This window comes from Siniperca chuatsi, linkage group LG17, assembly GCF_020085105.1.
Source record: "Siniperca chuatsi isolate FFG_IHB_CAS linkage group LG17, ASM2008510v1, whole genome shotgun sequence".
NCBI lineage: Eukaryota > Metazoa > Chordata > Actinopteri > Centrarchiformes > Sinipercidae > Siniperca > Siniperca chuatsi.
Window position 1 is genome coordinate 818900 of NC_058058.1, and position 25083 is coordinate 843982.

The 25083-nt window shown below is 44.3% G+C and overlaps 1 protein-coding gene across 1 annotated transcript; it reads left to right on the forward strand.

Annotated features, from left to right (window-relative positions):
- The first annotated feature begins 1192 nt into the window (after nt 1-1192).
- On the forward strand, nt 1193-24905 carry LOC122864533 (pleckstrin homology domain-containing family O member 1-A-like). The gene is given in 11 exon segments (XM_044172072.1): nt 1193-1472; nt 4081-4230; nt 14343-14483; nt 17236-17340; nt 17592-17693; nt 17830-18153; nt 18966-19063; nt 19996-20158; nt 20324-20387; nt 20390-20435; nt 21069-24905. Coding segments are annotated over 11 exon segments (2052 nt in total). The 5' UTR covers nt 1193-1445; the 3' UTR covers nt 21901-24905.
- The last annotated feature ends 178 nt before the right edge of the window (nt 24906-25083 follow it).

Sequence of the window (25083 nt, forward strand, 5' to 3'; positions counted from 1 at the left end):
CAGGTGTGTTAGGGTTTTGCTCGGGTTGTACTCGGGTCGTGTTCAGGTGTGTTAGGGTCGTGCTCGGGTTGTACTCGGGTCATGTTCAGGTGTGTTAGGGTTGTACTCGGGTCGTGTTCAGGTGTGTTAGGGTCATGCTCGGGTTGTACTCGGGTCATGTTCAGGTGTGTTAGGGTTGTGCTCGGTCGTGTTCAGGTGTGTTAGGTCGTGCTCGGGTTGTACTCGAGTCATGTTCAGGTGTGTTAGGGTTGTGCTCGGGTTGTGTTCAGGTGTGTTAGGGTTTTGCTCGGGTTGTACTCGGGTCGTGTTCAGGTGTGTTCAGGTGTGTTCGGGTCGTGCTCGGGTCGTGTTCGGGTCGTGTTCAGGTGTGTTAGGGTTGTGCTCGGGTCGTGTTCAGGTGTGTTAGGGTTGTGCTCGGGTTGTACTCGGGTCGTGTTCAGGTGTGTTCAGGTGTGTTAGGGTCGAGTTCAGGTGTGTTAGGGTCGTGCTCGGTTCTACTCGGTCGTGTTCAGGTGAGTTCAGGTGTCTTCAGGTGTGTTAGAGTCGTGCTCAGGTCGTGTTGTTAGTTCTAGTTCCTGTCAGCAGCTTCCATAATGGAATTAGTTACTAATTTATTTTATTATTGTTCTTAGATGTTATTTCATATTAATCTTGTATAGTGTTCATGATAATGTTATGATCAATACTCAAGAATCAGTAATCCTGTGAATGAGTGTGTGTGTATCAGTGTGTCAGTGTGCGTGTGTAACTGTGTGTCTGTGTGTGTGTCAGTGTGTGTGTGTGTCAGTGTGTGTGTGTGTTAGTGTGTGTGTAACTCTGTGTGTCAGTGTCTGTGTGTCTGTGTGTGTGAGTGTGTGTGTGTGTGTGTGTCAGTGTGTGTGTGTGTGTGTCAGTGTGAGTGTGAGTGAGTGTGAGTGTCAGTGTGTGAGTGTGTCAGTGTGTGTGAGTGTCAGTGTGTGTCAGTGTGAGTGTGTGTCAGTGTGTGTGTCTCAGTGTGTGTGTGTCAGTGTGTGTGTCAGTGTGTGTGAGTGTCAGTGTGTGAGTGTGTCAGTGTGTGTGAGTGTCAGTGTGTGTCAGTGTGTGTGTGTGTCAGTGTGTGTGTGTGTCTGTGTGTGTGTGTGAGTGTGTGTGTCGCCAGATGGCGCTGTCTGGCTCCTTTTACCGGAATACGGGCTACTGTGAGCGTCCGCGTGCCCGGGCGCGCGCACGTGCATGTTGAGAGAGCGCATCTGCCCACACACACACACACACACACACACACGGGGAGGATGCTGCCTCGGTTCAGACAACAGACGCGCAGCTGAAGAAGAACCGGGCGGACCAACGGACACACCGACACCGACACCAGGATCTACCGGGCACCGAGCTACCTCGGGCCGGGCCGCCTCTCCTCCCCGGTCGGTGTGATTGTCCCGTGAGCCCCGGAGCGGCGGACAGGACGGACGATGAAGAAAAGCACCGAGAGCCGACGGGTAGGAGCGGGGTTCTGTCAGCGCGCCGTCGGTTCTTAACCTGCTCTCGTGCTGCCGCTGTTAGTCATCGATCCAGGAGCCATTGATAACGTGATCCTCTCACCTGCTGACGTCAGCCAGCCACGGCAGCACACAAAGACCTCTACGACATAAAGCAAACTAGTGAAATGATATTAATATTCACGTCGTCATTATTCATGCGAGTCTTTTCAGCGGAGCGAAAGCGGCAGAAATCATTTGATCCTCCGTGATTTGGCGCCCGCGCGCGTGAATCTGCAGAAATCAGCGCGATGTGATTTTATTCCGATCATAAATATTCCGGTTTCTGTGTTTCAGCAGAGAAACGGAGAACAAACTGAGCTGAGATCTTAAACCAGATTAATAACAAGTGCTTTCTGCGTGTTTTAGTCTCTTCTAACATCTGTTATATTTATATTTATACATTTTGTTCCTGTTTCTTCTGACTTTGATCCACTTTGTTCGGCTCGTTCCGGTTAAATCCGGCAGTTTGATTTATATAAAATGAAGCGAAAACACGTCAAAAGTTGCTTTTTTTAGTTTTAGGTGAACTGAAGGACTTTAAAAACCCCAGAGGAGGATCTTTAATATGCTGATCCCCGTTAAACAGAACCAGGACCCGCTGCAGACCACGTGGCGCAGTGTGAACGCCACCGGCTTCGGGTCTGACCCGGTTGAAGGGTTTTCTGTTACTGGAAGAGGACTCAGGCTCAGTCCGTCTTCTCAGGACTAAACACCCGCTCTTGTGACTTTTTGAGCGCATGTTGAGTTGACCAGACCAGCAGACCACTAGACCAGCAGACCACTAGACCAGCAGACCACTAGACCAGCGGACCACTAGACCACAAGACCAGCAGACCACCAGACCAGCAGACCAGTAGACCAACAGACCAGCAGACCACTAGACCAACAGACCAGCAGACTACTAGACCAGCAGACCACCAGACTAGCAGACCAGCAGACCACTAGACCAGCAGACCAGCGGACCACTAGACCAGCGGACCACTAGACCAGCAGACCACTAGACCAGCAGACCACCAGACCACTAGGCCAACAGACCAGCAGACTACCAGACCAGCAGACCACCAGACCAGCAGACCACTAGGCCAACAGACCAGCAGACTAGCAGACCAGCAGACCACTAGACCTGCAGACCAGCAGACCACTAGACCAACAGACCAGCAGACCACTAGACCAGCAGACCACCATGACAACATTTACTCAAGTGCTGAACTTCAGTTCACATTTGAGGTACTTGTGCTCTGCTCAACACCAGCTCAGGTGTTCACATCAGAGGAGTTCTGTGTCTGAACTGGTCTCAGGTCTCAGGTCAGTTCCGGTTCATCGTTAATGAGCTGCCAGCTGTTTTCTTCTTCGTTGGTGTGTTTTCTCTCAGCGTCCTGCTGTTATGTAATGAAAGTAGGTCAGTCAGACAGAAGATTCACACTCGTCCCTCACGCACTGGTTTACTCTTCATTCTTCTTCTTCACCTCTCTGTCCTGTTTCATGGTCTTCCTCCTCTGTTCTCTGTGAGACAGAAGGTTTCATCCGGCCTCGGTAACATCCTCCTCCTCCTCCTCCTCCTCTTCATCTGTTGTTTCCTCCCACGTCTTCATCTCTTCATTCTCTCTCCTCCTCGTTAACTTCTTCTTCTTCTTCGTGTTTATCTGGTTTGTAGCATCTCGTCTGTGACTTCCTCTGTTCCCTTTTCTCTTCCTGTCTTCTTCTTCTTCTTCTTCTCCTTTTCAAACGATCGTCTCATCAACACAACAACGCTGACTCCAGTAATGAAGCGATTCTCCCGATGGACGTCTGAAGTTTGAAATTCTGTTTATTTATTTTAAAAATCATTTCTGGAGACGTCCTGGTGGTCTGCTAGTCTGCTGGTCTGGTAGTCTGCTGGTCTGGTGGTCTGCTAGTCTGCTGGTCTGGTGGTCTGCTAGTCTGCTGGTCTGGTAGTCTACTGGTCTGCTGGTCTGGTAGTCTGCTGGTCTGGTAGTCTACTGGTCTAGTGGTCTGGTAGTCTGCTGGTCTGGTGGTCTGCTAGTCTGGTAGTCTACTGGTCTGCTGGTCTGCTAGTCTGCTGGTCTGGTAGTCTACTGGTCTGCTGGTCTGGTAGTCTGCTGGTCTAGTGGTATGGTGGTCTGCTAGTCTGCTGGTCTGGTAGTCTACTGGTCTGGTGGTCTGCTAGTCTGCTGGTCTGGTAGTCTACTGGTCTGGTAGTCTACTGGTCTGCTGGTCTGGTAGTCTGGTGGTCTGCTAGTCTGGTGGTCTGGTAGTCTGCTAGTCTGGTAGTCTGGTGGTCTGCTAGTCTGGTAGTCTGGTGGTCTGCTGGTCTGCTGGTCTAGTGGTCTGCTAGTCTGCTGGTCTGCTGGTCTGGAGGTCTGCATGTTGTCCTTGTGGCCTCTGTTTGAAATTCTGGCCACAGATCCTAATCTTAAAAGAAAATCAGAATTTCCGACGGTTCTACTGGTTGTTCCGGTGTTTCCATCAAACTCTACTGGTTTCTACTGGTGTTCAGCACTCGGTCCAGACTCTACTGGTTTCTATAGTTTCTCTCTGACCATGTTGTTGTATTTTGATGTTTCAGGGCGTTCAGGACTCGGGTCAACAGGCCGTCCAGCAGCCGGAGAAAGTGGGCTGGATCAGGAAGTTCTGCGGCCGCGGGATCTTCAGAGAGCTGTGGAGGAACCGGTATGTGGTCCTGAGAGGAGACCAGCTCTACATCTCTGACAAGGAGGTGAGGACCATTTATGTTTCTCTGTTTTGGTCCTGAAGACTAAACAAGAAAAGTCAGAAAACCTCGAAGGAGAAAAGAACCAAACTGAAGGCGACTGAAAGCTCCTCGGTCTCCGGGCCGGCTGGTGATGTCAGCATGCTGGACAGGACAGAGAGCATTGTGGGTAGATTTGTGAATCGATTAGTCGGTCGACAGGATCTTAATCTGCAGCTGTTCCGATCATCAGTTCGTCTTTTAAAGTTTTTCAAACAAAATGTCAAATATTTGATGGTTCCGGGTTCTCAAATGTGAGAATTTCCCGCATTTGTCTGAACGCGACAGCGAACTGAATCCCTTCGACAAACTGACGCGTTTTCATTGTTTTCTGATGCTGTAGAGACCAAACGATTCACTGATTCAACAAGTCTTTGTTCCCACCCTCTAACACGACCCGCGGGACCTTAGGAAGAGCTCATGGTTTGGGTTAAAATAAGTACGTTAGGTACTTATAGGTGAGGACAGGCTGCGAGCATACGTAACGTGAGTCACGTAACTAACGTCAGTTGAGTCACGCACGTAACTTTATGTGACTTCAAACTTTAAATAAGCCAACGTTGACTTTTGGTTTCACACGGGACACGAACTCCCCCCGGGTCTCGTGGGTGAAAGTCCTGTGTTTGTTGGCATCCATCCGCCCCGCCACCTCCATATGCGGACTCTCTCACTCTTTATACGACGTCACCTGACTTCCTGGTTTGCTCCCGTCGTGACCACTAGAGGTCGCATCCTACACGAACAAACATGCGTCGTAACAAGCTGCTCGCGCAGACGACCGGACGGTTTTTCTGGTGAGGACAGTCTGGAAATTGATTAGTTGCAGAATATCAGTTGTTTTTGACTCTACAGATTAATTTGAATTCGAAGTGTAAAACCTTTAAACTTTCATGCCTGATCTTTCTTTAGATAACACGTAGAACACAAACTTGACTTATTACTGAGAAATGTATTTTGTTATCTTAGTTTTCCAGTTCTAACCACTGGAGACATGAACTCTGACGTCTGGGTTTATTTTTGATCCAGTTTTAAAGGAGATGTTGAACTGAAGGTGGATTTTATTTCAGGGTGTTTGTTTTAATGGCGTCCTCTCTGTGGGACTAGACTTGCTGGTCAGATCTGGTGCTGCCTCGCCTTTTTATTTGTAATTATTGCATCTTGTTGGTTGTTTTGTTGGTTTTGGGGGGTACTTGAGAGTGAAAACTCTTCATGTTTCAGAGGAAAAACAGAGCTTTTTAGAAACTGATGCTCATTTACAGCTGGACGCTGTCAGAAGACAACTTCCTGTCTCCTCCGCTGTGATCAGCGTCAGTACAGCCACGTTGAGGAGCTGCGTTCAGATCAGTTTTACACTCAGTGAAAGCGGATGAAGAAAGAGATTCGTCCGTTGTTCGTTGTCTCTGGTAGTGACGAACCTACGCAGAATTATTGTTATAATTGAGAGGCCAAACACAGAGCTGACGTCCATCAGGTGACACAAACTCGCCTCCTGATGAAGCGTCACGTCGCTCTGTAGCTGCTGCAGGTGGAAATAAGCAGCTGTTTGATCACATGTTCAACATGTCAACATAAAAGGTGACGATACGTTAACGTTGGACAGAAACATCAGCGCAGCTTTGAGAAAACCGTTTCACATCAGACGGACGAGCCGAGTCTGTACTTCAGATTTGTCTTGGATGAGAGGACGAACTGAAAGCTCCTGTTTTTATTTTCAGCTCTGAAGATGCTGAGTCACTTCTGAACAACGCCGAGTCAGACTGATCATGTGACCTGTGATGTCACGTTCGTGTCTTTGTAAAACCAAATGTCCCGAGAGAGATTTAGAGTTAAAGGGAGCGAGACCTCACGCACACACACACACACAGGGAGGCTGCCGGCTGAGCAGTCAACACGTGTCGATGAATCAAATCATCTGACACAACTGAGCCTGAAGCTACACACACACACACACACACTCTCTCTCTGATTGGTCGAGCTGCGTGTTGTTGTCTGATCTCAGCAGACGAATGAAACGCTGAATCTGATCATTTCCTGAAGAGAAGGAAGGCGGGTGTTTCAGAGGCCACTCGGTCAGAAAGCGTCTTCATGCGTTTCATTTGTAACTGAACACGTTCAAAACTGGGAGAAACCACTTTTCCTGTGATTTAGTTTCTTTTGTTGCGTTTTATGAGCTCTGTATTACTCTGCTGCGGCCATGTTGGGTGTCGTAGTGGCGCTTTACCACAGCAGTCACAGTTTCACAGCACATCCGTCTTCTCCGGTAAAACTGAAGCGTTTTCGTTCATTAGATAAACGATTTTCACTGTCGATCTTCTTGTTTGCATCGGCTTGTTTTAAACCGTTCGCCTTTCGACCTGAGCTCCAACCGCGAGCTGAAAGGTGACAGGTGACGTGGGACGGACGTGTCACTCGTACGTGCTCCAGGTCTGGTTGCATTGAAATGTATTCTGTTCCGGATCTGGACCAGAGTCCGTCTGCTGTTCAGTTTAGAAGATGTTTAAGTATTTACACACAAACTTTTAGTGTCTAGAAAATGTTTTTTTATGCAACATCATAGCTCTGTATGTCCTCCACTTTCTGTTATTATAAAGATATTTGACCGTAAAATAAATAAAGTTAAATAACATGCAAAACCATAAAAGACAGAAATATAGATTATTTAAAGGTAGTTTAGTAGATGATAGTTATATTATTATCGACCTGACAGACAGGTACCTCACTGTAGCTGGGAACCGGACATGTAAAAACGTCAGTATGCATCAAAGTGTCGGTCTGATCGCCAAACAGCGCCTGGACCTCCTTCCTGCCGGCAGCACGGTGGTCAGAAACTCGTTGCATTATCCAGGAAACACAGTGAATCATTTCAAGTTGTCGAGGAGTTTCTTCTCATGTCACATCAGTTTCTAAAATAATGTCCTTATAAAAGGAAACAAGGCTGGAGGGGACTAACAGAAACAGTTTCTGCAGAATTCAGAGATCTGTCAGTCTGAACACAAACACCAACAGTCCGTTAGCTTAGCTAGCTAACATCTGTACAGTTGGCACTTTGACTGTTTGGGGTGAATAAACACAAACTGTTTGCGAGAAAATTCCCTTCACTTCCTGTCTGAACAAACCTTCTCCAGCTCTGGGAGTTTGTATGCAGACGCAGCGCTGCTTTGAGCTACATCCTAACAGTGTTTACCATGTTCGCCATCTTAGTTTAGCGTGTTAGCATGCTAACACTGCAATTCATCCTGAGGGGAACATGAATGTCTAAAGTGGACCGACTTAGCCGTCCTTTGATCCATGTCGCTCGCACGACTCAAAATCCCCGTACAACCACCTTATATTTTAAATGCAGGGATAAATAAAATCAAATGTTCTCCAGTAGGAGAACACTCTTCTTTGTTGGTGTCATTACGTAGTAGAGGCCGCTGTGACGGACACGTTACTGATTCCAGACTCTCAGATTTCAGATTGTTGGAGGGCCCCTGAACTCAGCACAGAGGACAGGTGTGCAGCAGGTGTGGTGGAGTCCTGAAGTGCTAAGTGTTCACACTGACTCTGCAGCTCCACTTTATATAACAGTCTGTTATGCAACTGTACACACTCTGAATATTGTGCTGAGTCAGACTCTCAAACAAACACTGACTCACTTATTTCTGTTCTGCAGACACGCAGAACTGTTTCTGCTTCGTCTGTCTGGTCATGTGGCGGCGTCGTATAAATATCGATGTTCCTTCATTCAGACACGATAAAACACAACCTGGTGCACAACAGGAAGCGTCCACACTGCCGGGAAACAGACGTGAGCTGGACAGTTTAATGATAGAAACATACATATAATAATATACATACATATCACTTGGGGCATTTTAGGAACATGCTTTTAAATCTTTGATCACATGGTGTATGTAAAGAGATTTGCTGGATATTCATTTATTCATCCATGTTGTTTGTATGAATGAAAGTTGAAAATATACGGCGGTCTGATCTTTACTGTGGTTGCACGAGATTTTTTTAACCCTCTGTTGTCCAGCAGTCGATGTCAGCAGCTGTTCGTCGGTTCACGCTGAGCCTCGTTCTGACGTCAGAGTCAAAACTTCAGTTTCTTCATCACTAAAGTAAAACAGGCTGCAGCTCACAGACCAGTTCTCACGTACAGTTTAGTTGTTGCTAAATGTTTACAGCCACTAACTGCCAGGTGGAGCTGTTGTTAGCTAGCGTTAGCATGCTAACACCTGAGCCGTTCAGAGCGAAAGAGGTGATCTGGAGCTCGGCCAACGTCTCTCACCTGAAACCTGATAAACGCTGTTTAATAACGGCGTCGGCCTGGAAGATTTTTAAATTACATTTCACTGAAATAACACAACGTGAGCAGATAACGTCAGTTAGCTTAGCATAGTCACAGGTTTCCCTCTCATTATAAACTGTATGAATGCTGCTAACTCTGAAACACAGATTTCTGCGTGTCTGCAGACAGAAATAAAACTAAAACATTTACACAGATTCACCTTTCAGCCTCTGAAGCTGCGATGTTTGGAAGTTATGCTAGCTCCTGATGCTACAGTGACTTCCTGTTTACATAGCTGATCGCTCCTGAATGGACGGCGCTACAGATGTTTCCTAGCAACAGATTTACTAAAGTCTTTACTCGCCGAGACGTTTGTTAGTTAGTGAATCACTAGTTAGAAACGAGTTACTGAGAACTGAAGGACTTCCTGTTCAGGCTCGCTGAAGGTTTATAACGAGCTGCTGCGTTATTTGCAGACTGATAAACATAAAATCTGCTCATTCAGTGTGTTTCATAGTTTATTAATCTTATTTTCTTTTCCTTGAGAATATGACATGATACTTACATGAGAAGTATATTACAGTGACAGTGTATTTATTGTTATATCACATTTAATTTCTCCCTCTTTATGTTAATCCGACATCATTCAGTTCAGACGTGAGTCGTGTTGAAGTGTTATAGAAACGTTTCAGGACCGACGTCGTCACGCTGATGTCAGGACGTTTATACAAAAGTGACTCTCGCAGTTATTCCGACATGTTAAACTGCCATCACATTTACATAAAGAGTCTCGAAGGAGCTAAAAAGAGGATTTTCAACTACACGTGTATTAGTCTCTGTATATTTCATGTAAAGTAGTTTCGTTTGTTTTCACTTTCAGCAGAAAAATCTCCAACACGTTGATTTCTTCTTCTTTTATTTCTGACGTTGTTTCTCTTTTTCCGTCTTTCTCTGGACGTCGACTGAACTGAGCAGCAGAGTAATGACTCATGTTAACCCACGAGAGTGTGTGTGTGTGTGTGTGTGTGTGTGTGTGTGTGTGTGTGAGTTTCCTGTAATTATGATTTTCTTCCATCATCGGTCGTCTTGTTTCTGTATTTCAGCAGAACGTTGACCCAGAACACTTTAATGCAGCAGCAGCCTGAGGGAGGCTTCACTGTGTGTGTGTGTGTGTGTGTGTGTGTGTGTGTGTGTGTGTGTGTTCATGGACTTTAAATCTGTTCTCCTTCACATCATCTCTTCATGCAGCAACATTAAAAACAGTTCATTATTACTTTTGCAGCTGTTTGATGATTCACGATTATTCAAACGTCCGTCCCCTGCAGTCACTTCATCTGATGTCTCCGTGCCGCAGTTCCCAGAGTTCACCTGTAAATCAGACACACGGAGAAGAACAAGATGCGTTACATGCTATTAGAGGAAAGTTTCTCTGATTACATGTTTGAGTCATAAGCCCCATTCAGACACGATGAACATCACAGGGGGAGGTGGGGATTTAAACTGAGCTCGTCCGTGATTTAACTCCTCGTTCAGGACGACATTTTAACCCTGGTGAAACGACAGGATGTGGTCTGTAACAGACAGTCAGCAGGACAAAGATTAAAGATAAGGACTAAAGCCTCCCCGGGGGGGGGCGCCGCAGAACAGAAGGGGAGGCAAAGATACTGCAGGAGGTGGATCCGAGTCAAAGATCCTCGTTCTCAGAGTCGTAACTCCGTCAGGTCTGAACTCTCAGACATGAAACACAGATTGAATCATTCAGCGTGACTCACACTTCCAGAGGAGATCATTATCTCTTACGTCCGTCCAGAATAAACCTCCATGAATCCGCTCAGACGCCAGAGAAGAAAGCGGCTGCAGAACCTGCCTGAGAATCCTGCTGTTTCTAAGTTTCCTTCAGTCTCACAGTGATCCAGAGACGGCTGTCTGTCCGTCCACGGGTCCACTGCAGACAGGAGCTGCTGACTGCTGGTTCGGCTGCTTTTATCTTATCTTTATGTGTGGTTTGTCCAGTCTTTGTAACTTTCAGTCAGTCTTCAGCTTTGTCCCAAGCTTAAGGGGACGCACAGGCACATGCGGCTTCAGTAAATCAGTGATATAAGTTGAAGCAGGGTCATTTGGTGCTTCTGAAGTAATCAGCAGAATTTTAAAATCAAAATCTAACAGGGAGCCGGAGTAAAGTAGTTAGCACGAGGGTAACGTGTCCAGTTTTAACTATGATGACGGACGTAAGCTACTCAAGACTAATCTTTGGGACAGCTGATCAAACGCATCCTACAGTTATATGCTGATGATACTGATCTATTGTTCTTCCCGATCAGTAGGACAAACCCTTGAATTCCTGCAGCCTGCCTTTGATTCATGGTTTGGATTAAAATAACTACTTCGTTAAGGTTAGAGGAGCTCCGTCGTCATGGTTACATTAACCACGTGGTTAAGGTTGGCGAACGATGGTGGTCGTGGTTAAAAGAAGCCAACATTGACTGGTAGGAAACGGGAAGTGAACAGCGCTCTCTTGGTGATGTTTTGACGACTCATCCATCCACCCGACCATCCTGACATTATCACTGCGGCCACCGGAGGGCGCCGCCACTTGAACGTAACGGGATGTTGTTTTGGGGGCATTTAGTGAAACGACTGATAGTCTCGTCAAAGTTTAACTCTACATGAAAGCGCTCCACAGATTTACTGAAATGAAGTTTGACTGTAATAAAAGCTGCTGTGACTTTAAATCCAGTTTATAAATGTGTGTATGGATTCATGTCTGTCGGTGTTTTCAGTGGATCACAGAAGAGAAATATTGACACAGTGAAAGTGGCTGCAGGCTTGTGTGTGTGTGTAAATGTGAATTACTAATGTTGTGGGGACATAAATCTGTTTACACAGTCACGTTGTGTTGGCTCGCCTACCTTATGGGGACAAAATGCAAGTCCCCACAGTGTAAATCATCAAAGCTCAGGTTTAAGACTTGGTTTAAGGTTAAGGTTGGGGTTAGGCATGCAGCAGTTATAGTTAAGGTTAGGATAAGAGAATGAATGGAAGTCAATGTGATGTCCCTTTAAGTGATGGAAACGAGTCCGCGTCCACAGGTTCCTCTGGGATTTCGTGAAACGTGTCAGAAGGTTTTAGTTTTCTTCTTCAGCTGTTTGTGTTCAGACTGAACAGACTTTGACGTTAGAAGCTTGTTTTGTTATAAAACAGGTTTAATGATGTCAGTGCGTTTCTGCCACCAGACCAGTCATATCGATCACGTTGGCACTGATATCGACAAATGTTCAACGCCACCAGCTTCTACACGTGACTACACACACACACACACACACACACACACACACACTGATTTAAATTCAGATCAATTCCAATAAACAGCTCTGAAACCCATCGATCACTGTGTGTGTGTGTGTGTGTTTGACCTTCTGTTGTTTGAAGGTTCAGATTAAAGGGACAGTGCATGTTTTTGTCTGAAAGTCCTTTTCCCTGCAGACAGTTTGATCTGTGACAGCTGGAAAATAATAACAGGAGTAATGGCTGAATTGCTGTAGTTTTACTAGTTTTAAACAGCAGTAAAATGGGCTTTAAAGTGTTGTAGCAGCAGTGGAAGTAGTTTTAGCTGCAGCAGCAGCAGCTGATGTAGTAGCAGAAGTATTAGCAGTGCGTACATTTCACAGTATTACTGCTGCAGTAACATCCCAGTCAGCAGTATCTCTGCTCTCACTGCAGCTGCCTTTGTGGATTAAAGCTGAACGAAGTTAAAACGTCTCTAATGAATGAAACACGGAAACCAAACGCAGCGAGCGAGTCGACTCATCTAACTCAAACTGAACCTTTTTTAATGAAATGACCTCCTTTTTCTGCCTCTTTCGTTTAAACTGCAGCCGATTCGTGTTCCCGTCTGCCTGCTGATGCTTAAACACACAACTGCTCATATTTAGTTTTACAGACTCATTTATTAGCTGGACATCTTTAACAAGCTACAGTTTCTTCCTCGTGATATCCGAAAGGTTCGGTTTTTAGTACTAAACACTGAGTCTTTCCGGGATCGGCTGTTATTTTTACACCTAAAAGGACAGAAAACATATTTGACTCACGTCCGTCTCTGTTGTTTAATTGAGCCAAATCAGAATATTAGAGTCTGTTTGTGCAGAACGCAGCTGATCTGAGAATATCATGTGATTAAAGGACAAATTGTACTTTTATCCATATAAACTGCAGATATTTACACGCACACGACTGAAGAGTTGGATTTGCAGATGAAAAATCACGTGTGTGTGTTTGTTAGTTGATCATAAGTGAGACCAGAGCTGGAAGAAGTAAAAGTACTAAAACCACAGTGTCGAAATACTCTGTTACAAGTAAAAGTCCTGCATTCAAAATCTTACTTTAGTAAAAGTACAAAAGTACTTAAAGTACCAAAAGAGCTCATTTTAATTACCTAGCATACCGCTGCGTAGCTTAACCTGTAATAATATATAATATTTTATTTGTTGATAAAATTTTGTTTTAACAGTCAGAAAAGAATTTAAATCAAGAAAAATAGAAAATTCTTGAAACAAGTTGATTTCTTCTGAAAACAGTTTATCTGTCTGACGATAAAGTTGTTCTGTAAACTTCAGGTGTTGCTGGAGTTTTAACCTTTTTCCTTCTCCGTGCACCTGAAACCCGACTCAGGTGGAAACGATGTCGCTGCTTTTTATATACTTTGATTAAAAACGACAATATGCAGTAACATGAACAGCAGCAGAGGAAATACTAAAGCAAAAGTACAACTTGTACTGAACGGACATGTGTAGTTGCTTTCTTCTGAAACACAGGTGATGTTTCGTGTGTCGCAGGTGTTGCAGAGTTATGTCTGTGTCACTGCTGTGTGTGTGTGTGTGTGTGTGTGTGTGTGTGTGTGTGTGTGTGTGTGCGTGTGTGTGCGTGTGTGTGCGTCTTTAACCTGATCACATCAAAGCCGACAGCAGCTGTGACCTCAGACTGTTTGCGAGGGAAGACGCGACACTCAGTGACTGACAGCTGCTCACCTTGTCGCCACAGAGAATCCTGCTCTCTGATTGGCTGCAGGGTCTGTTAGCAGTTAACTCACTCAAGGACCTCTGGAAACTGCTCAAGGACCACTTGTAACTCTTCAAGGACCTTTCCAACCTCCACTGAAAGCTTCTCGAGAACTTCTGGAACATCAGACCACTGGTAATTCTTCTCAAGGACCTTTAGATCCTCCTCACTGACCGCTGCAGCGTCCTCCAGGACCTCTGGAACCTCCTCATGGAGCACTGGAATCTGCTCAAGGACATCCGGGACCTTGTTAAAGACCCCTGGAACCTCATTGTGAACCACTGGTAACTCCTTCAGAACCCCACAACCTCCTTAAGGACTTCTGGAATCTTCTCAAGGATCTCTACAACCTCCTCCAGGACCCTGAAACCTCCTCAAGGACCGGTAGAAACTCCTCAAGAAGCCCTACAACCTCGTTAAGGACCACTGGAACCTCTTCAAGGACTCCTGGAAGCTCCTCAAAGACCACTAAAACCTCCTCCAGGACTCCCCTCACAGCGTTTGTCACTTACACCTCGTTCATTATCGTTACACGTCATTTACAATTTGATTGATCACTTTGTGTTTCCTGCTTCTCTCCTTATTTTTTCATTTTATATAAAAAAGCAAATAAAGATTTAGATTTTCTTTGTCAGCGTGAAAAAAGTTGTTTTTGAAAAGATGTGTGAGTTATACTCGTTATATTAATGTCTGGTAGGTTTGAAGTCCTCGACAGGGATGTAAATAAATGTTTTTCGTGTGTTTGCAGGTGAAAGATGAGCGGAAAGCACAGGAAGTGTTTGACCTGGCTGATTACGAGCGTTCAGAGGAGCTGAGGAAAGCGAAGAGTCGCAGCAAGAAAAACCACAGCCGCTTCACTCTGCTGCGCTGCAGACAGCCAGGAAACACTGTGAGTCTCGTACGCAAGGAAAAACAAACTGCTCATGCCCGCAGCATGTCGGCCCTGAAGTTGGTGACTATATGAAGTTAGCAGAGTTAGTGGTTGTAGTTATAACACACAAACACGTACAAAGTGGCAAAGCTTTCATGTTTAAGCTCTTCAGGAACTGAAGGAACCATCTTTTCCAGGACACTTGTTCTCTGGAAGTCGCTCTCTTACGTGATCAATTTTAAACTTGTAGTACGATTATCTTGTTGCACTGCAGCAGGATGAAAAGTGTTGTACCCACTTCATGTGTCTCAGATGGATCGGAGAGTTATTTAACATCAAACCAGAGAGTCTGCAGTCACGCTCGCAGCTCTGAGAGGCAGCTTTCAGCTAAATGCTAACAAGCTCACAACGACAATGCTAACATGCTGATGTTTAGCAGCTATAATAAATAATAATTGTTATAAATAACAATAGGCCTGATTACTGATTACTGGGCCATCATGGAAACAAAAGAAGGGCAGTTTCAGGTGAAACTAGGCAGGTAAACAGCAGATACTCAGGTAGACTCCTCCCTGAGGGCGGGGCTTAAGCGACACAGAGTAGCTTAAATTTCTGAGTTCTCAGACCATTTTCACAATTGAGAATGACTTCCGGATGGGAGCCGAAACGTCTCGATTCTGAAAACAGCGTCCAGACGACTACGACTTTTCTACGATGGAGCACTCCTGGACGAATGAGGGACGACACCGTCTAGCAGCTATAATGTTCACCACCTTAGCTTAGTGTGTTAGCATGCTAACATTAGCTAGTCAGCAGTAAACACAGAGTGCAGCTGAGGCTGATGGGAGCGTCAGCAGCTCTGCAGGTGTTTGCTCAGAAACCAAAGTGTCGGACACGTTAACATGTCGACCTGATGGTGGCGCTAGATGGAAAGTCAGAGGATCAGCAGAGTTATTACAGTTCATCCTGAGGGGAGCACGAACAATGAAGCACGTTTCATCCAGCAGCTGCTGGTGTTTCAGTGAAGAAGTGATTCTTCAGTGTTTCTGTCTTTATTCGTCTCTCGTGTCCGTCCTCTGCGCTCAGAGATTACTCTGCCCCGCCTGACCCGCACTGCCACGTCGTTGGTGGATTTCCTCCTACATCCGTCTCAGGATTGGTGGATCAGATTTTATATCACCCACCCGCCCAGCCTCGACTGCAGTGATTGGCCGAGCTGTGTTGTTTTTCCTCCTCTGAAAAGGTTTAATCCGCAGAATCCAATTAGTCTTTCAGAGGACGAGTTACAGCAGAATAATCCCTGCAAACGCTTTCACTCTCTCACCCACTCTCACTCTCAGTCTTTAGGTCTGCTGCAGTTTATTACAGCCATACAGGGCTGGAATTAAAGTATATAATAGATTAAGTCAATTGATTTGTAATTTACTGATTTCTGTTTTTATTAAGACAGTGAATCTGAAATAACTCATGTCCATGCAGCGTCTCCTCGTCCTCTGTCTTTCAGTCAGTCTGATCTGTCAGAGGTTAAAGTAGCTAGTAGGTATATTAAAATGCAATTTCTTTGTTTTATCTTTGAGATAAAAGCATGAAAGTTAAACTTTAACTTCACTGATATTTAATGGTGAAGAACTGCATACAGTTTAGTATTAAGAAATGTCTTTACAATACTAACAAACATGTAATCGGCCATGAAACTAAAGTTAGTTACACATAAGATTAACTTCAGGCTACAAAGAATATTAGTTATGGCAAATAACATTAGATTTACTGAAAAACATGAGGTATGAAGAACATACTACGGAACAATAGCAACGCTAAATAACATTAGCTCTGCTAAAGAACATGCAGCGAATGACATTAGCAGAACATTAGCTACACTAAATATTAAGTGTATTAAAGTACATAGATACATAAAAATAAATGGGCTTTAGTGTTGCCAAAGAACTACAGCTAATAACTACACTAAGTAAAATTAGGGAACCAGAACATTAGCAACAGTAAAGAACATCTTCACTTGGGAAAACTTCAAAATGTACTACACCAAAGAACTTAATTCCACGTTAGCAACTCTAAAATACATTAGCTACACTGAGTAAAATTAGCGATAAGGACCAGTGGCTGCACAAAAAAATGTATTAGCTACACTAAAATATAGAATTCATTGAAAAACAGTAAAACTAAAGAACATTATCTTCACTTAGGAAAACTACACAACGTAGCACACTAGCTACACTAAACATTAGCCACACCAGCTACATGATAGAACTGTAATTATACTAGCTACAGTAAACAGTAGCTGCGCTAGCCACACCAGTACTTTACAGTATTTTACATACTTTACGTACACTAGCTTGGCATTACACACTTGCTACTGTAGCTACATTAAAGAACTTTAATTACTCTAGCTACGTTAAACTCTGCCTACACTAGCTACACCAAGTAATTGTAATTCCACTAACTACACTAAACATTAGCTACACTAGTGACACCAAATAACTTTGTACACTGACTACATTAAAACATTGGCTAGCGGCATCAAAAAACTTTACTTACATCAGCTACAACAATAGCAACTTATGACATTAAGGGAACCTGAAACTCACTTAACACATACAGATTTTAGTTTTCGCAGCATTTTGAAGGTTTGCTTGAACTTTGGTTTACAGATGGTTGTCTGTGGTGGCCTGTTTCTGTTAGTTTGTTTTTGTCTGGATGGGTAAAACATACTGCATCGTATACCAAACATAGTAAAGTTATTGTCTTTTTGCAGGTTCCCAACCTTGTGTTTCTGGCGGTGAGTCCTGAGGAAAAGGAATCATGGGTCAACGCCCTCAATGTGGCAATCATCAAAGCCAAGAACCGCATTTTAGATGAGGTAAGGGTGGCCTGTTGGTTGACATTTATTTGTAGTAAACCTTAATAATTAAATACCTTATGAAAGGGTTACTTACTAATCTACATTTGATTTAGCTATGTCACAGTTATCCTTTGGTTTATGAAATGATATACAGTTTTCACCTTGTTGTTGGCTCTAGTGATGGATTCTTTTTAAAGCGAGGATGTTTTTATAAAACCCTCCCGGACATTTCAGAAGGCATTAGAGTCCATTTCTATGTCTCTGTCCAGGTGACCATTGAGGAGGACAGTGCACTGGTTCATCCCACCAGAGACCGGGCAAAGATCCCTCATGGCCGCCGGCTGCCAACCAGAGGACACCTCATAGCAGTGGTACTGGGTTCTCTTATCTTTCTCCCATTTTAACTCATTCCATCTTTCTGTTTTTCTTAATCAAAACCTTTTTGATACATGACGTTATTAACATCATCTTCAATAAAATCATCTTGTCAATGATCACTCACCCCAGGCGTCCACCTCTTCCCATGGTATGCTGACCCTCGACCTGGTTGCTGAGGAGGATGGTTTCTCTCCGGACTACGCTTGCGACTCCCGGGAATCCTGGGAGAACAGCTTCCAAGTTGACCTGCAGACGGGGGGTTCATGTGGACAAGTGGCAGTTGTCGAATCTGGGGGGTTCGGAGTTCGTCAGCGAGCCGACACTGACGTGTCAAAACTGCGGGTGACCTCCAAGGAGCCCAAGGTGAAGACTGGCAGTCTTCCCAGGGGGAGTGAGCGGTCCTGGGGCAAACAGTCCCACCTGGAGGCCTCCAAGGTCCACAAGACCCAGCAGGTGCAGTTTGGGAAACTAACAATCTGATTTTTGTGGATTATAGCTTCTGCAACACTAATCATTACTCATTTTGTCATTTTGAGACTGACCTACATAGCTAAAAGCATACATGGTAGTCCTAGAATTCTGCACAAGCCTAAATCTGAGACCTGAACCTGAAAGCCCAGCCCAACCCGAGACTACATTTTTGCTTCATTTCATCCCTTACTGGCCATTAGTTCCCTAACCCAACCTGGGCCTGAATCTGTACACACCCATCCGAAACCCAATACTACCAATAATGCTCAATTTCTTTGACTTTTTCACTAGAATAAACATTGTCAATTTCATCGCCATTTTTGTTTTGGTGCGGAGACACATGAGATTTCCTGTGGGATGTTGGCATTAGAACTCTAATCTTATCTATGTGTCATCAACCTAACACGGCAGCGGCGGATGGCCGCCCACCATTGAGTCTGGTTCTGCTCGAGGTTTCTGCCTCTTAAAGGAAGTTTTTCCTTGCCACTGTTGCCAAATGCTTGCTCATGGTGGGATTTGTTGGGTCTCTGTAAATAATATTATAAAGAGTACAGTCTAGACCTGCTCTATAGGAAAAGTGCAATGATATAACTTATGTTATGAATTGGCACTATATAAATAAAATTGAATTGAATTGAATCAAGAGTACTCAATACGACCAGAAACACATTGGTACATTGGTAGAAGTCAGTTGTTGTTATGCAGACATTTCCTTAGTCTAAAACAGGACGCCCCCCACTTACCACTGAACCACAGATACAAACAGCAGACTTGAACCAAGTGTTAACTTTCAGGTCCTTCAGGCTCAGTCTCGAACGCCACAGCCAGGGAAGAGGTTCAGCATGCAGGGCCGGAGTCGCTGTGCCTCCATGGATGAAGTCCTCTCGTCCAGGTACACAAACACCTGATAGTAAAACAAACTATCACAACACAGATCCTCACCTGGCAAACCACGTTCGCATTGTGATATATCAAAAACGTACCTAATCAATTCCCATCAGCATACGTTGCCATTCTAATTGTAAGACTTTTGAAAGCAGTGACTGTTTTGAAAAGGATATAAAGGATTATCTATCCATCCATTTTCCATGTCTTATCCGTCATGGTGAAAGCAGGCCAAGCAAGGTAGGCCAGAAGTCCATTTGCCTAGTTGTGTCTTACTGCTTCTTCTGGGTGATCCCAAGACATTCCCAGACCAGATGGGATATATAATCCATCCAGTGTGTTCTGGATCTGCCTGGGTTCTCCTCTAAGTTGGACGTGCCCGGAAAACCTCCCAAGGGAGGCTTCCAGGTGGCATCCTGATCAGATACTCGCACAACCCCAACTGGCTCTTTTTGATGTGATTGAGTAGTGATTCTACTCCGATCTCCTTCTTGACGTCCGAACTCCTAAGGCCGAGCCCAGACACCCTGCAAAGAAAACTAATTTCAGCCACTTGTGTCCCCTATCGCATGCTTTTGGTAACTACCTTATGGAACATAGATTGACTGATAAATTACCACGACAGTCTGGGACAATGCCGGCATAACTGCTGACTCTGCACCAGTCCACTTGTGAAGAGGTTCAAGTATCTCCGGCAAATTTCAAGTCTCTGCAAGTTGATTTTCATACAAATTAACTGAAAACAATGGCTGCTTGGAAGGAAGGAAGTCTATCTAAAAACTGATGCATGATTTGTAAAATGATCAGCAAGAAAGGAAAGTATTTTGGATTTAGAGTTTAGGATCCTTTAAGGTTTACTTCTGGTGTTTAAGTGTTTGTAAAGAAAAATTCAAAAGTCTTTTCTGTTATATCTAACTTTTTCTTTCTTCCCTTCTTCAGACCAGCGATGATTCGCTCTGAGTTGCGCTCTGCTCTGCGTCGTTATCCGACTGAAGAGGAGGCAGGGGGCGGGGCTTCAGTACAGCCGGTCGGTCAGCTGCAGAGCCTCATTGCCCAGAGGATGCAGCGAGCTCAGGAGCTGCTGGAGGAGATGAGACTGCAGGTCCGACTTCTTCATCCATGAGTTCACTGAGTTTAGCTAATTGGTTTTTTAATTGACTGACTGTATAATCTCTCAGTTGAGTCACCAGAAGCAAATAATATAATGCAGAAATGGATAAAGGGGATATAATTATATTTAACTAATGTCCTGTATTGTGAATAACAGGAGCTGCAGAAGGCCAAAGCAGAGCGAGAACGAGGAGGCAGCTCACCCTACCTGAAAGGCATCGACTCCCCCGCCTCCACCACCTCAGGGGCTCAGACTCTCCTCACTCCAGGTTGGTTTTATTATTTTCACTAATATTTAATAACATTATGACCTACCAAAGTCTTGATGTGCGCTGTACACTTTTAATGTCCCAAAATTTAATCAAGGGAAGAACATAATATTCACTTGGGGGTCTTTCTGTTCATGACACATTTCACTCATCTCACATTTTTCAGTTTGTCGGGTTTTACTGACACTTTCAGGAATGATGGATATTCATCCACAACAAGGATGAAGGGTATGACTTTGGGAGTTCATCCTACAGGGAGTATGAAGGTCTTGGTATGCATCAAACTAGAGCATATGACTTGTTGTTCGACAAAGTTGAAAGCCTGCTGTCATTGCCTCCTCTTGGCTGTATCTCACCTCCTTCCCGAACTCCTTCCAACAGCTCTGTGTATTTGTAGCGTCGACATGAGTTGTACAAAATGTGTTTAACAAAGCACACTTTCAGACAGTCTCTCCTCGAAGACATTCCCGGTGTTGCACTCGGTTGTTCACATGAAAAGTGACAGAAGTAGTTGTGTGAAGAATCAAAAAAAGAAAGTTGAGAGCGAAGTTCAAACCCTGCATACTTTCACACCATTTGTACTGCGAAGGCAGATAGGATCAATGTTTAACTGAGTTTTGTTGTCGTTCTCAGCAGGTCGTCCGGATCTCCGAGGAGCAGGAGCAGTGACTCTCCTCGCCTTCGGGGCAAAGACTCTCCTCGTCTCAGAGGGAGAGAGTCTCCTCGATCCAAAGCCAAGAGGAATCGCTCCAAAGGGGCCGACTCGCCTCGTTCCAGAGGGTCCCATTCACCTGCCGCTAAAGCAAACGACTCTCCTCGACTGAAAGATTCACCTCGTCTTACCGCCACCGACTCCCCCGGGACAAAGAGCTCCGGCACGGTCCGTTCACCAAAACTCAAGGGATCGTCCAGCTCCTCTTGTCCCAACAAGGAGGACGATTCTCCTGTACAGAAGTCACCTGAATCACCTCCATGTGTCAGCGGATCCGACTCCTCTCATGTTAAAGGATGTGATTCACCACGAAGCAGTGAGACTGACTCCCCTCGTCTGGGGAGCAGCAAGGAGTCGCCCTGTCCGAGTCAGAAGAACTCCCCGAGCCTTTCTGGACCCTTTGAGTCCTCGCAGCCCAAAACCCCCGACAAACACCGCCTGTCCCCACCTCCGCCCTCCTCGCCTCCATCCCTGCTGTTGGAGGAGGACCTTGAGGTGGAGAAGAGGCGTGCTGAGGCCGAGCGCCTCCTGGAGGAGGCCGTGTCATCGTGGAAGGAGGCGCAGGAGGTCCTGCAGGAGGTGAAGGAGCTGCAGAGCCAGACGCTGCGGCGGCAGCGCAGGAGGACCTACGAGAAGACGACACCGACAGTGGCGGCGGCTGGGTTGCCCGCGGCGACCACGGCAGCGGATGAGGACGACACACCCACCTCGCCGACGTCACCTGAGGAGGACGACGAGTCTGAGACACCTTGACGGGATTTTTTTTTTCTTACAAATATTTATTGATTAATTGAATTTTCTCAATGAAAGTAGCAGCGTTTTTCAGCATGCTGACGCACAAAAAAAGCAGACAGAATTTGCGTAATTTGGGAGTTTTTAAAATTCTATTCCTTAAAATGTTTTTCATCTTTTAATCCAGGGATGGTCGGACGCACGTGAACACGTAAGAAAATGTGGATTATTTTGAAACCAGCGATACAGTTCTTCCCAGGAGGTCTAATGACTTGAATCCTCCACAGTGCACTAGACTGTCAACAGTCCAACGCCCTCTCACTTCTGCTGCCCACTTTATTTCACAAAGTCTCTTTGTGTGACGGCTGTGTCACATTTAATCTGAGTAAATACTGTTTTAATTAAGAGGCCCGCACCTTCGCCTATTCTGATGGTGCTGCGCGTTTTTTTCTTCTACGTCTTTTTTTGTTGTTGCTGAAAGTGAAGTGAAAAGCCTCTCCGATGATTTCAAAGTGTTTTTTTTTTTTTTTGTTTTTTTGGAAGAGATATTTGGGGTTTTGGGAGATGAAAAAAAAAAAAAAAAGACAGTTTGTCGTTTAAAGACAAAAAAATTTTTCCAAGCAAAGATGTCAACATTTATACAATGGGAAACTTTTTCAATGTGACAAAAACATGAAGGCACTGAAGACCACTATGTTTCCTACGGGGGGGGGCTTTCTTCTTTTTAAAGTAAGACACCGAAATGGACTTCCCATATTGACACTGATTATTAAGAATTTAAATATCTGTTACCTGATTTATTTGCTATAATGTCTTCCTGTGTGACATTTCTGTTAAAACAATCTTGTAAATTGTCCCTCCCAAAATGTCCGTCCAGCTCGCTGTTTCAACCCTCAGCAGACGTTTCAAAACCACAGTGAGTTTTGTCAAAAATCAGGGAGTTTAATGTTCTACACCATGAAGAGAGAATAAGCAATAATGACAATAAGAAACAAAGAAAAATGTTTTCTCTAAGGCTTTACTTGTTAATCAGTTATGGGGCTGTAACAGAACAAAAAGCATGGTTTCACCTAGATGAACCTGCAAACATAAGCTGCTGGGCCCCCGTAGACTCCTGTTCCCCCCACTCTCTGTGCAATATGTACAGTTTATTTTCAAGAATACCGCTTCGCCCCCGGATTTGCTGTTTGGTAAGATCAGGTAATAAAGCAAGACCCACCTTAAAGCCCTTATTATGTCTGCTGATAGCTGTGTTTTAGCGCTGCATTTTACAGTTAGCACCAGTAGCAATGCATTGGCCCATAGGGATCATTTTCATAAAGCATTATATATATATATAAACAAACACTGAAAGGGACATTTCAAGTGTAAATTTGAACGAACACATTGCGACAAATAAAGATCCCTTCGGTTTGACTTTAAAGATTTGCGGCTGCAGCGATCGGGAGCGTTTCGGACATTTCACAGCGTAAAGATCATCTCGTTTTCTCTGATGGAGGCTGTTTCTAAATGACCTCAGACACATTTTAGACTTTCTGTACTGGCGTCTCCGTCTCATTTCTCTTATATACGCCAATATCACTATATCTGCAATAAGCTAATATCTCCCGATTTATCGATCTAGCTCTAGCCGAGTCATTACACGAATGCATATTACTCACTTAAATACCGCAAGAAATATTTATAGCACGTAAACAGCGCTGAAACCATTTGTTCTATAACTGTGTACTATTAGCATACTGGCATAAAATAAATTACTCTCAGTTTAACTGATTTATCAAACAAAAATCTTAACATTTACTGGTTCAAGTAAAATTTTTATAGATTCACAAATAGTTAATATTTTAAACAACTTTTTGGAATGAGGAGCTGCCAGTGTATCAATCGTTCAAATATCAGCTGATAAATGTCACTAAACTGATATTCTGCTGTTTAAAAGGTCACATTTTGTGTTGGTTGTTGCTATTGTAACTTTAAATATGCACATTTATTTATCTCTCTCTCTGTTTGTCGCTGCTGTCGCGTCACAATGTTTTGACTTTTCTCCAGTTTTAGTGTTTCTGCACAATTCCTCATGAATATTCAGTCGAACTCAGTTTGTAGAAGAAGGCACTGACCCTGTAACGGGTTACGTATATTATGGATTCATTGTACTGTAAGTGATGTTGGTGAAAAGATGTTGAACAAATGTATTTAATTTTATTTATTTTAAAGTTTATGCACATTTAGTACAACTTTCATGACCAGAATCCACTGTGTCACTTAAAGGGACAGTGTGGAACATTTAGGAGCAGCTGTCGGCAGAAATATAATATTCATATGTTTTTATTAGTGTTTAATCGCCTGAAAATAAGAATTGCTGTGTTTTCGTTACCTTAGAATCAGCCTTTATATCTACAGAGGGAGCGGGTCCCCTTCCACGGAGGCCGCCATGTTGCTCCGCCATGTTTCTACAGTAGCCCGGAACGGACAAACCAGACACCGGCTCTAGAGAGGCCCGTTCACGAGTTTGCGGCCACCGTAGTTTCTCCTCCACGCCTGGAAGGGGAGGGCGAGGCGAGCGGTGTTCACGTGGCTGCAAACTGCAGTTTCACCACTAGAGGCCGCTAAACGCTCCACACTGGCCCTTTAATATTTAACACTTTGTTCACGTTGTCAAAAATATGAAAACAAGTTATTTTCCATTTTCATTTTCACTCATTTTATTTAACTAAAGATTTATATGTTGATGTTTCTGACTAATGTTTGAATTACTGTATACAGCAATGCATTGTGGGTAAACGGAGCCAAAAACACTGTTTATTTTCTGCTTTGAGCATCCAGACCTCGTTTTCACATGCAAAAAATAAAATAAGCTAAAGAAACTGCCAACGAAGGGAGATTATTTCACCTGCAGCGTCTCTTCTGTTTGAAGAAACGTTTCTATAAAGTTTCTGAAAAAAAGGCAAACTGACCTGAGAACAGGTGGACTCACCTGATTGGTGACTTTTTTCTTGTTGGAATAAAAATAAGTCTTGAAAGCGAAATACGAGACTAAACGACTTATTACGGAGACGTGTTTCGTTGTGCGTGGATTGTGTTGTGTACTTTACATTTACTGTAGTTAATCTACCATAAACAACCTTAAATCATCCCGTGGAAGCTGAAGACAGTGAGAGAAGCCGCAGCAGATATTGTAGAAATATCGAATTTTAAAGTTGTCGT